The 17,991-nt window shown below is 35.2% G+C and overlaps 1 protein-coding gene across 5 annotated transcripts in view; it reads right to left on the bottom strand.

Annotated features, from left to right (window-relative positions):
* LOC125077437 (tensin-1) overlaps positions 1 to 17,991 on the bottom strand; it is an 89,660-nt gene continuing 71,669 nt past the window's right edge. For all 5 annotated transcript variants that reach the window (XM_047689403.1, XM_047689404.1, XM_047689402.1 and 2 more), the window contains 14 exons: positions 17,763 to 17,926; positions 17,466 to 17,684; positions 16,839 to 17,015; positions 8,434 to 9,037; positions 4,278 to 4,568; positions 4,058 to 4,183; positions 3,445 to 3,571; positions 3,175 to 3,317; positions 2,855 to 3,039; positions 2,366 to 2,621; positions 2,041 to 2,197; positions 1,728 to 1,900; positions 1,329 to 1,443; positions 1 to 852 (listed from right to left, as the gene is read on the bottom strand). In XM_047689403.1, the coding sequence (XP_047545359.1) occupies positions 814 to 852; positions 1,329 to 1,443; positions 1,728 to 1,900; positions 2,041 to 2,197; positions 2,366 to 2,621; positions 2,855 to 3,039; positions 3,175 to 3,317; positions 3,445 to 3,571; positions 4,058 to 4,183; positions 4,278 to 4,568; positions 8,434 to 9,037; positions 16,839 to 17,015; positions 17,466 to 17,684; positions 17,763 to 17,926 (2,776 nt within the window). In that variant the 3' untranslated portion in view covers positions 1 to 813. The remainder of the gene's footprint in view (positions 853 to 1,328; positions 1,444 to 1,727; positions 1,901 to 2,040; positions 2,198 to 2,365; positions 2,622 to 2,854; positions 3,040 to 3,174; positions 3,318 to 3,444; positions 3,572 to 4,057; positions 4,184 to 4,277; positions 4,569 to 8,433; positions 9,038 to 16,838; positions 17,016 to 17,465; positions 17,685 to 17,762; positions 17,927 to 17,991) is intronic.

Genomic DNA, 17,991 nt, shown 5'->3' on the forward strand with positions numbered 1-17,991 from the left:
TGTTAAATTAACTGGGTATAATTTAACCATTAAAATTTTATATGTTATATTTAACTATACTTATTAGATCACTGTTAAGGCATTTTATTTATAGCATTAAACTGTATTTACCACAAATTTCATTATCGAAGCTCTACGACAAAATCTTAAGGCATATTCTACTTGTGTTGTTGTCGTCTTAAAATTATTTTGATGGAATTATTTGGACTTCTGCGTCAGCTTTTTAAAAGCAACGTCGTGAACGTAATATAATTAATGTTTCTCAAGTTTTTATGCTGACAATATTGTACTTATATACTGTTTGATAATTCGTTGTACTTGTAGCAGGCAGGCAGCCGTTCGTATGTATGTTTGTTCTCAACTATATCTTGAACATAATTTGATTAAATTACTATGGACTTATTATATCTCATATCATAATAAACATTAACACAGTAATGTTAGGCACGCACGATTCTAATCTATATTAAATAATATGATGAGACTAGTTAGTTTCTTTCTATACTAAATTATTAATATAATATATATTTATTTGTTATTATATTAAAATTATAGTAGTACAACGTACTTGGTGAATATGAAGCGTACATAATCTTTGAAAATAATTTATAAAAACCAATATAAACCTGTTCATAAACTAAATACACCTTATTTTATAGATAGTGGAATACAATAGAAAATCAAAATTGTGATTTCATTTGTGGAATAAGAATCGTGATCGGTCTTCGTGTTTGACACATAAAAGTGAGTATTGTTAGTTCACGATGGGGCGAGACATCTACCTCGTTTTGGATTTGCGATTTATATACCATATTAAATAATGTCCCTCTTCTGCGAGTTTCCGAGAAGAGCCTGTAACAAAATATAAAATAATTTTACATGTTACAACGTCACCAAGAAAATATGATATAAAAGTTTAATGAGAATAATGTTAGTATAGTTTCTTTGAGACGCTGGTTAGAGCAGGTGTGTCTTAACCAAGGATTGTGGATTCAAACCAGGCAATCGTCAGTGAATCTTCATACGCATTATTTGTGTTCATAATTAATTTCGTGCTTGGCAGTAAAGTAAATCAACGTCAGGACACCTATATGTGTCAGACAGAAATTTGACATATTTGTATCCTCCAACGGGCATTGCCGTGTGTTGGAAAAAGCACAACATTCTGCTCAAAAGAAAAAGCCTTAGCCCAGCTGTGGGATAAGGGCTGCCACTTTTTATAGTTTCTTTAAGTACGTTGACAGTAAAATTAATAGAGGAATTAGAGCGCGTCATTAATAATATGTTAATTAGTTTAAAATTTGTTATGAGTACATAATAAGACCGACCTTGTTGACGAAGTTGACGATGGCGGTGGCGGGCTGTTCGGGCTCGAGCTCCGCGAACACGTGGCATTGGTTATCGGCGCCGGACGACGCGCGCGCCACGAACGCGTATATACGTCTGCGAAAATATCTTTTGTTAAAGAATATAACGTGACTGGTACTGCTTAAAAGTTACCACAATAGTTATGTAGATCATGAAAAATGAACAGATAATGAAATCAAATGAGCTTCAATTAGTTGATATCCCCCTTTTTTCGATCCCAACTATTGACGATGGTAATCAAATAGATGATTTTCAAGAATATTTTTTTATTTCAGTTTATGCCATCATTTTTTTATATAATTATTACATTACATTACTGACTGGACTTGTATGCATACAAAATAAATTAAATAATGTACTTTTCTGATTGTGTTCCGCCATCCACATGGGTGTATCGGCGTTCGTCGGGGTCTAGGCCTGCGTAAGAGACGCCGGAGGCGGGGTAGTGTCGGCGAAAGAACAGCTTACGAGCTGCGTCTGTTAGCGTTATGCCACCTCCGAACACTTTAAAGTGAACCACGTGAGCCGCCGTCTGATGAGCAAAGGATATTAATTAGGAATAAATTAAAAGTGTTACACCGTCATTACATGATACACAGTAAACAGTTGAAAAATCATATTATTTTATCTATAAATCTTATAATATAATTTTGTTGATAAAACGTTACTTGCCTTTTTCTGGAGAATGTTTTGGACTGCCCTTTTGACAGCAGCGGGACCGGTAAGCGCTTCAGTATTCTCCGAGCCCAGCAGCAGCACGTTGCAAGCCGCACCCGTCGCCAGGAGAGCACGCGCCGCGGCACTCGCACTGCCGCCGGACCAAGGGTCTCTATCGAGATCAAACGACATTTTGGAATCAATTTAACATGAAATATTTAAATGGTACTTAACATATTTAGTAAGTTTTTAGTAGCTTATAATTATTTAATTAATATTTTTTAAATTTTAAGCATGTAAAATACTGATGATTGGATTACAGATAGAGTTTACTAATCACCTGTCGGGTAAGTTGAGCGGTACGGGCAGTGCGAGTGGTGTAACGGTGTGCTGGTATACGAGTGCGGACAGCGAGCTAAAGACGGGCTCGTCTGGACACCCGCGCAGGCGCACACCGCGTGCCGTGGGCTCCACGAGGAAGTGTCGCACGCCGCCCGCGCCACCCGCGCGCACCGCCAGCCCGAATGCTCCCGGGAACGAGTTGGAATCGCGCACTATGAACGCGCCTTCATCTAGCTGCTGCAGCGCTGCCACTGCTGTAAAGTAAAGAAGCGAGGTCAAAATACTGAAATATAGTAGCACAAAAAGTAAACGTAATTGTGCTGGATAATTAACAGATGTTATAAAACTTGCAACATAAAACAAGGTAAAATAAAAATCTTCCATTTAGTTTGGTTTAAAAGTAACGACTTTTCCTCTGACTTTTCCTCTGATATAATCTACATTATAAATTGTTTTCTTTACTTTATTGTACAGAAACTGTATTTACCGTCATCCCTCGAAATATTCGGCTTGTACCAGTAGTGACTGGTATCGCGCGCGAAGCGCACGCGGTCCGGAGCGACGTGTTGCGGCTCGGTCGCGCTCACGCTGGAGCGCCGCGAGCCGGTGCTGGCGGTGCCTACACCGTTGTAGACTCGGTATTCGGATTCAGGGCTGCTTTCTCTCTCTTTTCTGCAATTACTTACTTGGTTAAAGGAGAAAGCAGTGTAACAAAATTAAGTTAACACTAAAAATTATATGATGCACTTAAATAAGACATACAATATTTAACACAAATAAGATTATGATAATTATCATTATGTTTACCTGGAGACGGTGGGCGATCTCGGGGGTCGTGCACTTAGCGAGGGGGTGGGTGTGGGTGGATATGGTGTACGCGGATGTGTGGGGAACGCCGGTGTGCCCGCGCGTGACGAGCTTCGAGACCAACTTTCCGACCGTTCGCGGCTCTGTGAAAACAATCAATTTATATTACTTCAAGAGTGCATTCTAAGGACTATTACTTTATGTTTTAAATTTTACATTATGTTTTTATTATTGAGAACTAAAATTATTAAATGAGTAATAATAATTTACAATGGTATCATTGTTGTTTGGCTCCGCAAGGGACAGTAGACCAGGCGCTTGTGTGCTTGTCGGCGTGCTGCTCGTACTCCACTCGCGCAACGTCATCTTTTCGTACATGATTTTTTTAGATGAGGTTCTGAAAACGAAACAACACTAATTTATTATTATTATGTAACATATGTATTCCGAATAAATTATGTATTCTTAAAAAAAATTAAAGAAATGTCCGTGAAATGTCCTTTATCTAGACAAATCGTCTTCTTCTAAAGAGAAGAAGTAGGAGCTTATCATCACTACTTCACTACCGATTGGCAGTCTTTTCCTACTTCACATACATGAATAACTCATTTATGGTTGCCCGTATTCAACCTCCCTCTATCTCTAAGGTCACAGGCACAGGAGTACTACTGTTCCTGACTTTAAATGCCAGATAAACTCCCTCAAGTTCCATCAGATTACGAGAGTTAAGTAATAGAAAGGATATCTACGTTTGCGTATATATATGTACTATAGTATCTTCAGCGCAGTTAATGAGACTCTATAAGTAGTCTAAAAGTAGTCCTCATGATCAAAATCGCGCAGATGGACATATATAATAAGGATAGCATAAATGTCGTAATACCTGTCTGGAGCCTGTGGACTTATGCTGTCAGTCCTGAGAGGAGTGCGCGTGTTGACATGCAGCGGTACACTGAAGTCATCGTCGTCATCAGCAAACGCTGTAGTGTCGCTCGTATATCCATCCACACTATTAAACAAAATTTTATATTTGTGAAAATATAGCAATTATAATAAAAAAAATGTAAACAGCTAAAATATGAATAGGTACTAAATATTCATACCGATGGCTAGCTGATCTGCGCACGTGTCGGGAAGGCGCGTCCCACTCGAGCGGCAGTCGAGCGACCCTTTCCCTAGCTTCTTTCCTCTCTCTTAATTTCTGTTGCTGTCTCTGTAGCCAGGTGAGGCCGGAGTTTCCTTCCACATTATTACCCTCAGATCTTCTCGGCTCTCTACGTATTGTATTAAAGTCTTGCCAGCCCACTGTACTATTAGAACGCCATGTGCCGTTTTCGGGTTTTCTAGCGCTGCTAGGGGGGCGCTCTATCCATTCCGCATCGCCATTCAACCATCTGTTCACATAAATATCGATAAATATTGTATCGACCTTACTTTTTTCAAACCTTACCGAATTATAGTCGCCTGTTTTGAGTTTTTCATCAATAATACTGAATTCATCAATACATCAATCAATACATAGATAAATTGATACTATAAATATAATGAAATCTATTTAAACAAATAAAAATGTTATGGACCTTGAAATAATTGATGCAATACTTTTAAGTGGGCACTCAAGTTGTCAACATAAATTAATACATAATTAGACAGAGATTACGTAATATCAATTTATATTAAAAAAATAATGATTGATGGGATTAGAGAGTTAACAAAGCAGCGTTTATTAGAAAGTAGAGAACTGTGTTTATGAGGTCTGCGTCAATGCATGATCGGACAAGCCGTTTATGGCGACGTTTATCTCGAAATAGCAACTTGTTTGGGTCACGGCGGCGACGCAATCGCACACCACAACCGCACCAATTCCAAATTGCGATTTAATTTCACTCACTTGCCAGCTATTGAATAACGCGACGTTCGAAATAATAGGTCTCGGATTATTTGATCGTTTATTACGAGGTACTTTCTTACATATTATTAAAATACAATTTAAATTAAACTCATACATATTTCAAAAGATTCCACAACATTCAAATGATGGCAATAAAGACAACTTTCGCTCGAAATTTATCTATAAACGTATTTGTAACATTCATAAGGTAAATTGTGTTCATACATATGTCTAGTTTTTAATGATGTACTAATAACGGGTACACGTCCGGATCTCGTTTAAACTAAGACATAATCTATTTTAATTAGAGCCTACGGTTCAGAACGCTGCTATTTATTTTAACATATTTAATAGTTGATTAGCTTTTAAATTTATCGATCGAACAGGCGCCACATAAATAATTCGCGAGCCAGTTTAACCGTTTTCGGTTGGCCTGCAATGTTGCGGAACATAACACTAAAATACTTCAATCCTCAATAGAGACCTTCAGAAGTTAAGACATTTACGTTGATTTATAAAATATTACTAGCTTTAAAATGTTCCTTGAATTTTTTGTTAGTAATTTAGTCGCATGGTCTGTTTAATAATAATAAAAAGGTACCGCAGGTGATACGTCTGCGTGGGTTCGTGTGGCTCAAGTCCCGTGGGCGTTAATTGAATAACAACCAATGATAACAATAATACTGTACATTCTTCGAACAGAATTGGCTACGTCTTGAAAATAGAACAATTGGTGTATGTATTTTGTTTCAAACTTCGAACACGATTCAAAGAATAAATCTAGTGGTCAGTTAAATGAATATTTAATGTCTACGTCATTTTCGTTTATTACTATTAGGAACATAATTATATATTTTATTGAAATAAACACAGATTACAGATATATTAAGAAAAAAGACGACTTCAAAATGATGTATAATATTACTTTCATTGTTATCAAATACCAACTAACTTTTGTGGTGCTACAACTAAGCAACCAGGTCTACGCCTCTGTGCAAGCCGTTCTAGGTAGGTAACACCCACTAATCAGATATTCTACCGCCAAATAACAATACTCAGTGCTGTTGTGTTTCGCTTCGTAGGATAAGTGAACCAGCTACAGGCACAAGGGACATAACATTTTAGTTACCAAGGTTGGTGGCGCATTGGTAAGAATGGTATAAATTTCTTACAACGCCATAGTTTATAAGCGATGGTGATAGCCTAAACTAAACCAGATTTTTTTTAAGTTAATTTATATAATTCATAATAAATATTTTGAATCATATTAAGCATGATTGAAAATTAACATTATTAAAATAATTAACTCGATTTTATTAAGTAAAAAACTCATAATAATTTAACATCACATCTTCTTTAACGTTTTTGTATTTATAGTCTGTAGAGCATATAATCCCTGATACTATGAAAGGTATTTTCGATGATCTTACTAAGAAAACAAAGGACCGCCCGCGGAGTGCTGAGATGTATCGCGTATAATGTTTATAATCATGCATGTCAACAAGAACGTGGAGTAAATTACTGTTATTACTTGTTACCGCAATGGGGTCGCAATAAGCGTCTTTGTTTTCCAGTCTTACACATTAACAACGAGCTAACAACGATCATTTTATATTATTATATGGACTACGCTAAGAAAAAATATTTAACAATATTCTAACGAACTTGCAGCATCTAAATCCTTAACCGAAGATTGCGGGTTCAAAATAGGACAAGCGTCTCTCCCATTTCATATGATTCATTTTTGTTTTACAATTCCACTATTTACGTATGTTAAATTAAATTTCGCAAAATAAACTATAAACCCGTATAATACCAGCGAGGTGGGATAAGGTTGAAAACTTTATATTAAGAGGAGAGTAGTCCTTTGCCAAACAGCGGTAACTTCCTCAATGATACGAAATAAATATTCAAATATTGTCCGGTAAATCTGGTATAAAAAAAAGTGTTTCGGGTCTGATTTAAAGAGGTTTGTATCAAAAATAATCAATAGATAAGAAGTTACGTTTACGAAGATAGCGATAAATTTCGGCAAAAGCTAAACAGGTTACTATAATGATATGTAAAATAATGTAGACTTTTTTTTCTTTTGTAATAAAAATACTCTATATATATAAACCTATTACAATTTAAGTTTTCAACCTGCTATTTGATAAAAACAACTCGATCCAATTTAAATAAGGATAAAGTATATTAACACAAATAAGAATATATTTGATTTAAATTGATATATAAGTGAATATTTAGATATTTCTTACATGTATGATTATGCGTACAAAGAATTAGATTCTAGTCGTACATTCAAATCAATGTTTTAATTTAAAATTTGCAATTGTTCCATTTTTTTTAATTATAATGAAAACTATTTTGGTTTGTGTGAATTTGTCAAATTAGTATCACACGTACGTCACGTATGTATATGTATAATCTAACAAGATGTTCTGTAACACAATTACAGGAACATAAGAATGATCAATTGATCAAGTGTCCCGCGACGTAATAGCCGAGATTGGTTATGGGATATATTTCATTACACTTCTTCATTGACAGTGAAGTGGGTCGAGCGGAACGCGACTAAATAAATTAACCAAGCGTCCACAATGTTATTGCTCAGTCAGACTCAATACCATGTATGTCGAAATTTAGCTGAACGAAACATTATCTGCCTTTGTTTGTTCTCACGAGTCTAACGCCTAATTTGGTCAAGACGCAAATATTATCTGTAATACTAAATATCTGAGATCTGCACAATTTTAATGGTAACAATATCGGTGAATTTGTATTGAGTGTTTTAGTACCTATACATTTTTATATGTATCTAATATATGTGTTCCATTAAGTAGGCCTTGAAAAAATATTTAGTTAAATAACGTTATTGATTTCGCTAAAAATACAATATCGATGTAAGGTTTTAAATGTAAACAGTGTAAACAGTTGTAGGCGGCGGGCGCGTGGCCTCCACGCCCACAACACAGGAACACATGTTTATATCTCCCACCAAATTCCCCTTCTTTTAATTATACTCTACTCATTTACTATCTGGGTTGGATTTAAACCATTCTCATTATCTTAATATTCATTTATAACGAAGACTCTATAAGCATATGCGCAAGCAATTATTATTTGAAAATTTATTTCCGCAATGCTCTACTATAAATGTACAATTTGAATTACGTATTTTAACAAAGATCGATCGAGAATAATAAAAGAAACTAATTATTTATAAACACTTTTTTCAACTATATTTCGAGGAAATTAAGACTGAAATTCCTTATTCAATAATTCATGTTAATGTAAAACATTTAGTTAAAGTTATGTAAAACTTATATTTAATGTATGTATAAAAAAAATACGACAGTTGTACTCACTTTCCGTTGTGTACGGGTGAAGCTGGAGGTGGGATGGTAGTAGTCGTTGTAGTTGTGATGTCATCATGAGTAAATTTTCGGAGGGTGCGTGGTGATAGTGGTGTTCGTTGAGGATCCGGAGTGACGGTGCGCTCGTCATCATCGTCTTCGATTGCTCGATATCCTCGGTCACTGCCGAGAGCTCGACGTACCAGCTCGGGGCTGGCGAGGCGATTTGAAGCGCGAAGCATGCCAGGCCGCAAACCGGGTGCTCCGTAAGTAAATGGCGCGGAGTCAGCGCGCGCGTGATACGGTATATCAGGAGCGCGGTCGGCGTGCGACTGAGGAGCCGGCGTTGGCGGCGGATCGGGTAGAGTTCTCACTGTTCTAAGCATATCGCCCAGCAGCGCGTCCAGCTCGTCGGGCGGACTGGGGGCGGCACGCCGACCAGCCGACGATATGCCTGAATCCATTGATGCGCTGAGCGGAGAGGACGGTCCGCCGCCCGCGCGTACTACTGTCGCGTAGATGGATCCGTCCAAAGGACCGAACGTATGAGCAGCCTCCGCCCCCTCGCCCGTTTCCCCACCGGAGCCCGAACCCTCTGCACTGCCGTTATTGTCACCTGTTATCAAAGTTTCTAATATAACGCAAGAGAAAATTGCAAAATCAAGCACTCAGGTTTCAGTTTAAGCTTAAAATTAAAATGATGAACTTTGACCGGACGAGATAGTCTTAAATACATTACAACGTAAACAGTTTTATTTTAATGGAAGTTACAACTTGTAGTAAGTACACTCGCTGTTTATTAACTGTTTATTGCTAGCATTGAGTAGCAGTAGTTAAAAGTACTTGGCTAGCCAGACAACATCCCTAAAAGGACTGTGTTTGATTCCCGTTACCCATATCCCGGCCGTCACCGTTGTCTCACGGAATGTCACAAAGACTCTTTCTTATTCATTCAATAGATTGTAATGATTACTTCGTGATTAATTTATTATTTAACATTCCTTACTACATTAATGCTAATTAAAGTAAATACTAGTTATCCTTAAAAGTAAAATAAACAATGCTTTAATACTTCGTGTAATCGTTAATTGACCTATTAAATGCTAGTATACAAAAACCGACTTTAAAAAGGAAGAGGTTCTATAGGTTTTAATCTTCGACGCGTGGTTGCGTTTTTGCGACCAACGTTTGGCACTAATTTCAGATAGTTTAATTTATTTTTTGTATTTACTGTTATTTTTTATTGAAGTCGTTTTTTATTAAAAAGTAAAATGTAAATTTTATTAATTATGTCAAAAAACCCAGGATGCTGTCGTTAAAATGCCGTTACATAATAAAATATACTTTATTATTATAGTTTATTTTGTATCTATGCGTGAATCGTAAGTCGAGTCTTGATAACAAACAATTTTATCGAAGACTCCATACAGGTTTGTGGTTCAAGGCAACGCCTAACAAGGAAATGTCCTTTGCAAGACGTACCTTTTTGTTATTATAATCTATTCAAGATCAGATCATTGGATATGAATGCGTACACTGTAAAGTACTTTGCTAACTGCTTTGTTATAATACACACGAGCGATTATAACCCATACGCCAGTTTTACTCAGAACTTTAATAATTTTGTCATAAATGTTATTGATTAAGGCCCTTAAGTTTAGATTTGTAGTATTATTGACATGGTTTTAGTCCTGTTAGTGTATTTTTAGGGTGAAAATGACCACATAGGTACGTGCGTTGTATTTGTGTTTTCTTTTTTTTATTTCATAGTAATCAAATCTTATGTTTGGTAATGCAGGTACGTTATAAAACTTTTTAAAGTGATAGAAAATTTAAAATTGGAATGTAAATTTCGGGCACAAACGTCTTTTACATATTTGCAACTTAAATTAAATATAAAAATTAAAATGTTTACTACCTATACGTTTAAATAAGCTGTTTTATGGGAAAATTATGCCCAAAATACATAAAAGATATGTTTTAAACGATAATTCAAAAGAAATAGATAAAAGAGATCAAATGGCAATTTCCCGCGATTTGTATGTGTGTTTTCATCACTGATAAGTATCGAAGATCATTTTCTACTTCTCGGAATTAGTGAAAATATTCTAATTAGAATCTGGATATTAATTAAATTTCGAAACAAATCTAAATATAAAGTTGTCAATAACGCGATCAGCATAAAGTTATCAACGTCGGTGTGACCGTCACCGTCGAGATGTTATAGGGAAGATACGGTTATTTCTGTGATCTTCACAAAAATAACACGGTAACCGTCAAGCGAGGGATACTCTTACGAAATGAACGCCAGCGCTTCGCCGACGCAGGAAGAGGATGTGCGACGCTTGACCTGCCAATTCTTATGCACCATTTGCTATTTTTTAATATGAACTAAAAATACATAAAAACTATACTTTGATGCAAAATATCAAATATATATTTTTATTTGAAAATATATATAAGCTATAAGTATATGAGGATTGCAATTTATGTAGCTGTATCTTTAAAGGAATAAATTATATTACACAGCTGGTTCGAGAACTTAAAGTTTTAAGAAACTGGTTCCTAAGCAACTCACTGTCTAAACGAGACGCTTGTATACAGTGTGTATTAAAAATAATGTCATTGCAAATTAATAAAATATTTCCTTAAATCTCCCGCTGAGCACACGAAAACATGTCTACGGTTATTAATGATGAACCCGACAAAGGTCACTATGATTAATTTATGACGACCGTTGTTCGTTAACTAATGAAAATTAGCGTGACCATGATATTCGGATGTCTCATGTTGGAGATTATTGATTACACGGGTATTGAAAGGGACATTGCTCTATTTAACTGTAACATCAAATTAGATCCAGAGTATTCGCTAGTTAGTAGTTGTAAGTATAATATTTGTTTATAAATTTGCGGATGACTATTTCTGTTACTCAATCACGCCAGAAGTAATCCGAATGAAATTTAGCACAGACTAGATATTATAGTCTGGAATAGCACCCAGGCTACTTTTATCTCGGATAATTGTAATAATTGTTTGTTTTTGTTTTGTTTTTCAGAGCAAGGGATTGATATGAGTTTTTGTATTGTGAATTGATAGCATAAGGAGAAAAAATATTTGTAATCGAATCGATGCCTACAAGGCCGCATTTGACATTAAATGTATTTTAAAAGATCAATCTGTGTGACACTACTACTGTCTACCGGCAAAAGGCATTTTAAAACATGTTTATTTTTTAAATGATTGGTTGTGTACCTATCACGTGGAAACATGTACATGTTTTTTAATATTACGTGCTGTGCCATGCGGATTCAAACACATTGAGTTGATAGTTGATGAGTTCATTGGGATACAGTGAGCTAAATTGGCAGCCGTTAATGGTTATTGCTTTTCTCCTTGGGGTCAGTTGGGTTATGACTTCCCTCAATAAACGGACTATCTAATGTAAAAAGATTTAACGAAGTCTGGCTGTTGCTGAGAAAAGAGTGTACTATAGTCCGTACATTTCGTAACGTAGATAACGAAAATAAACTAACGTATAGTCTGTGTCAATAACTAAAGCCGCGGGGCTCACCTGTACAAATTGTAAATGTATCAGACGTCTTTCGGCAAAGTGTTATGTGGCGTCGGGCTCTACATTGTAATGGACATTAATGATTTGAACAAAATTCCGTGGTTAGACCGTAATCTGCGCGAAGGTGAGCGTGCGTTCGTGACGGCTTCCAATGATGTCATCGCGGCGCTCCACCTTGTGTTTCTACGAAACTCTAAGCTCTGCATTATTACTCAACCTTATCCCAAAACCACTCTTTACGTCCGTCGGTCGAACTTCGAGTTCAAAACCGGTTCACGTGTCTTCCTTTTGCGAAATATTCATTTTTATCACATCTTCAAAATATATGGTCCTTCGTTTCAAGATTTTCGTAATGGATAAGGTAATATTCAAGTTTATGTTAATTTACAACAAAGTTACGACGTTAATAAGGTAATAACATAACTTTTAGTGGACGATGATTATAATGAGATTACAAATAGTAATTAAAAAAATCATACGCTATTAAAATTAAAATTTATATTTTAATAAATTTCTGTGATAATAAATTATTGAATTTAATTTTCTCATATCTTATTTAAATGAACGCTTAAAGTAAATATTTTGCTAAATTGACAACTTGTTCGATTAACTGAGTTCTTTGTAATTTTAATATTAAACTTGCATACATTTAATTAAAACTGTAACACTTGTAACATTTCATAATCTGACACTATTTTATATAAGTATATAAGTAATATTCTAAGCCTGTCAAAACATTACGTATAGTATTGCAAACAAAATACCTAAAACGGAAAATACAGTTAACAATCCTTATTATCAGTGTTTCGCTCACCTGTTTCTAGGACAGTCATTGCTTATATCAATCATTGAACCGGTTCGACAAACTGCATACAAATACAGAGAAAATGAATGAAAGTACCTCCTATTCGAGATAAAGATTAATTGTCATTTAATAAACTATAATTAATTGAAAACGAAAGCCGCGTCGTGACACACATGTTATAATCGAGTCGAGACGAGACGTGTACAAGTAATGCACTAGAATTAATGACTACTAGGTTAGTGTGAGCCTTTGAGCTTCAATGAAAAATGCAGTTGTCGTTATATTCGCCGTGTTTCGCTCGCTTTTACTATTCATTGACAACTTCGTTGTATGTATTGATTACAAATGTTCATAATTTCAACAGTACATTATACTATATACACTTTTATTTTACATTGAAATTTGTTCTTTATTTAGTTAATCATCGTAGTTTATTTTAAACATTAATAAATGGCTTATATTACTTATTAATATTCCTATTTTCCTAATCATATTTAAAATTGGAACCTCAAATTCGTATCACCAAAACTATAAACATAAATATTTAGTATTTCAATAAGGTTTAATACGTGAATTATAATTTAAAATTACGAGTTATAGTCTACACAAACATTGATGAATTTTATATGTTTATATTCCCTTCGTGGTTGGCAGTAAAACTGTGTGTGACGGATGAAATTCTGGCACACTTATAACCTTGCAGCTTAGTGGAATAAGTCTACATCTTCTCCATAAAAGTTTAAATTTTGGATTCATATTTTATTTCTATTTATACAATTTAATTTTTTATTTATTTAATTTTATTGTCTTCCAACAAACAGTCAACCCATGTGCTAAGCAGATGGCGACAGCGACAAATGCTTAAAGAATACATTAAGAAAAAGTAACAAAAATAATAGAAAACACATTTTTTAAATCCTTTTAGTTTCTATATATACTATAAACTACATATCTATAGTATAATTGCTTGTTTGGTATCATTTCTCCAAATTAACATTAACCACGACGAAATTTAAACTGCAAATATTATTTACAAATCATGACAATTTGTTACTCAGTAATATACTAATACAAAAACGAATTATAATGCATAACAGGTTTGCCTCTCCGCTAATAAGTACTCATTCGATTGGATTAATTCATACAGGTTTCTTATAATAATTAAATGTATGTACTTATATTATCTACAATAGCACAATACATGTAAGTATTTCGATGTAGTATGTAAATGTAAAACTAAAGTATCCAAAGTATATATGTAAATCCTTACTAGTTATAATATATGAAATAAAATGAAATTGAATTAACCGAAACTTATCTTAAAATTTAAGAAAAAATTATGAATAATTATTATATTAGTGAGACTGTGAACTCGGGTTAATTTTGATCATGGTGAAATGGAACAATTAAGGGTTCATCTGATGGGTGAATGGACATCCATCAGCTATACGCCACGGTGGTCAATTAAGCGGCCGCATCGTGACAGCGGAACGCCATCAGATTGAACATTCGAATAATAAAATCCGTTCACCATAGCTGGGACCACTGACAGTAACCATTGTATAATGTAACTAATTTCGTTACGTCTTTCAACTCTTACGCGAGTTGTGCTCGTTTATTTTTGACATAATGTGCTACTAGCAATTGTTTGAGAATTCAAATTGAAGTCGCTATTTTCATCGATATTTCTGAGATCAACTACAACTAAACTTTAGTAATGTAATATAAATATTTAATTTAATATATCTTTGAGATAATAAGCTTCACTTACCAGTTAAATAAAAAAAAAAACAACAAAACTATAAATCAGCTGATACAGCGATGTTCACTTCGATGTGTTATCGAAATTCAACTGTTTCAATTATTATATTATATTTTCGTATAAATGTGTGTCATTGTGTTGATAATATATTATCACTGATAAAAGAGGATTTACGAAATAGATAATATTCGTGGCGCACTGGTTAGTGTCGGCGTGAGACTGGGCGGGCGGCGCGGCGCGGCGGCGAACATCACTAAAATAGCTTCGCACCTGCAACTGCTACACTACCGCTAACAGCTTTGTCAACTATTATAATGACATGTCGACACTATTCATTTCCACTCATACAAATGTGGGCCATTGCGGTGTCCGGTTTTGTTTAATTAAGAAATATTCGATGGATAGGATGGTAGCACTTTATCATAAAGTATATCCGTATGGAAAATAAGTTTTTTATATATTTTCACGAATTATTATTAGTTTTCTAGGTGTATTTCTATAAAACTCCGTGGTATCAAGGGTGATGATGGTAAATAAAATGTAAAATGTTGTAGACTATCCATATAGTTTTTGAATCTGAAAAGGCACAATAGCTCAACGATACAGGCGCTTGCGATGTGAAAGTTAGGAACGGATCCTGACCCCTTGGGCTATTATTGTACACACTTCTAAGACGAGCTTTATGCTAAAGGGGAAAGTAGGAGTTTAACTCATTCTTCGAATAATGTTAATTGCATTGCTAATAATTGTTGAACATTACGAAAGGTATAAGTACGTATTATATATACACTTAACTATGTAATACCCTCAATAGTAATAGCGCAATAGTTGATATTTTCACTATATATGTCATGAGACTTAGTAGAACATTTTACAAATCGTTGATTTCTTGCATCCAATTGCTAACCCTTCGTTAGTAAGAAAATCATTCTTCTTTTATAGTTCGAGGTTAATTAATAATTTATATTATTTTATCTATATAACTTTGTTTTGATATTAACAATAATTTAATATGTAGCATTAGCAACCCGTAAATGTCCCACTGCTGGGATAAAGGCCTCCTCTCCCTTTGAGGAGAAGGTTTGGAGCATATTCCACCACGCTGCTCCAATGCGGGTTGGCGGAATACACATGTGGCAGAATTTCGTTGAAATTAGACACATGCAGGTTTCCTCACGATGTTTTCCTTCACCGCCGAGCACGAGATGAATTATAAACACAAATTAAGCACATGAAATTTCAGTGGTGCCTGCCTGGGTTTGAACCCGAAATCATCGGTTAAGATGCACGCGTTCTAGCCACTGGGCCATCTCGGCTCACTGGGCCATCTCGGCTCAATTCAATTTAATATGTATAATAACATAATAATACTATGGTTTAATTTCTTTATTTAAAACAAATGTTTTATAATGATACCAATGATTTCTTTAGTAATAATTAATCATTACACTTAGCTATTTTAATTAACAGGTTTTTTTTATCTCTTTATTATTTGGTGTAAGTGATTGTTAATAATCCGAATAAATAAATTCGTATATTGTTATGAAGAAATGAAAAAACAAAAATACATTTTATATTCCTAACAGGCCAATTTGATATTGCTTGCGTTTGTATGTGTATAAAAACAGTTACCTAGTGAAATAGTTAACTCCTTGACATATTATTATATTATGTTAAATCTATGTTTTGTCAGGCGTAATATCATTGCGGTACATGTGTCTTTTAGGATGCTGAACGTTCAACGACTCAGTTCAACCAAAATAAACAGCAAGCAACGGATGTGAAGCTAATAAAACTTAAGTTAACTACCGCGGACCAGAGTTCTTGTTGTAAAAAGTTTTACTCTAATGTTCAAGTTCAACGTTCAACAGTACTATTTCATTATTCATATATGCCTTCAATCTAACATGACATTTAAACATATTTTTTTTAACCATGATTTAATCACATTACAAATTATTTTATTTTGCCATATTTATCACTTAAATAATGACGAAAAATCATAATATTTTCATTTACATTTTAAAATAACGGATATTATCCGAATAGTATGTGATTATAGAAATTACCTAAAAACTTTTATTAAAAGAGATTTTAGAAGAAAAAAGCGACAAAGTTTTACTTTTTTTTATGTGTAGTGACTTGCATCATTTTTTATAAATAAAATAAACGTCGATGTTCAACGTACGGAACCAATTTAAACTCAAAACTTTTTTAAGTAAAACGATCGCTCAATTTTCGAGTTAAAATAGCTTTATTCAGTAAAAGGTGCTTACCTGGATCATCATCGGTGATCGTAGAGAGTGGTCGCAGATGTTCGAGCGAGTCGGCGCGAGCGAGTGCGTCGGGCGCCGCACGCAGCGGGGCCGCGGGGGTGGGGGCGGGTGTCGCGCCGCCCGACCCGCCGCGAGCGAACACCAGCTCTACCGCTCCGTCGCTCGGAAACGACGGGTCTATTTGAAGAGAGGATTGATATTATGAGAATAGATATTTCTAGTGTATGTATACTGGTAATTGTTTTACTGTCTAATATCGTAATTAAATAAAATTTGAGTCTCTATTCATACAATTATCTACACTTAAGTAATATGGGTTATCACTTATCTATTTACATGGACAAAGTAAGAATACTGTTTCTAAGTGTCGAACTGCTGAAAATTGAAACGTATGTTTATATGTTTACGTTTTGTCACTAAATTTAATTTAATCATTATATTTAAATAATTATGTTGTATCATGGCACTTTGATACTATATAAACAATAATTCAGCATTTCCTCACCCTTTTAAAACTAGAGGAATATTAAATGTGAAAAATCAATGAGTGCGTATTATTAGTGTATTTAGTCGATAGTTTTATTACAGTCACTAAGTAAGCAGGGAGGGCAAGTGCCAAAGATTTACCGTGCACAGCGTGGTCAAGTTGTTGCTTAGTAAAAGAGAGGGTGTGGTCCGCAACAGCGCAGGTGTGGAACTGACAGGCGAAGACCAGGTGTCGTTGAGGATTGTGCGCGTGGGTGTGCGCATGCGCAGGTCTCCGATACGCGCGCACTAGAACGTCACCTCGTAGTGCAAGCCGACCCACACCTACAGTCCATCCACCGCCGTTGACCATGTACAATCCTGGAATAAAAATCGGTATATAATATCGTTTACGTTACCAAAATATGTATCTAATATATCCCCAGAATTAGAGCCTACCTGACGTGTAGACGCAGTTGTAGTTTTCGTATATCTTCAGGAAGGCGATTGTTGGAGTGGTCGGCGCTGCCAGTGAGCCGGCCACGCTCACATGCGTCAGATGCAGTGGCGCCGCGTTCACTCGGATCTGACCAGCCAGCAAGCCCGCAAACGTGTCTATGTATCTAGAACCAAAAACTTTGTTACATTAAAAGGACAAAAATATATAGTCGGAATATATGTGGCCTAA

Source organism: Vanessa atalanta, chromosome 3 (assembly GCF_905147765.1).
Source record: "Vanessa atalanta chromosome 3, ilVanAtal1.2, whole genome shotgun sequence".
NCBI classification, from domain to species: Eukaryota; Metazoa; Arthropoda; class Insecta; order Lepidoptera; family Nymphalidae; genus Vanessa; species Vanessa atalanta.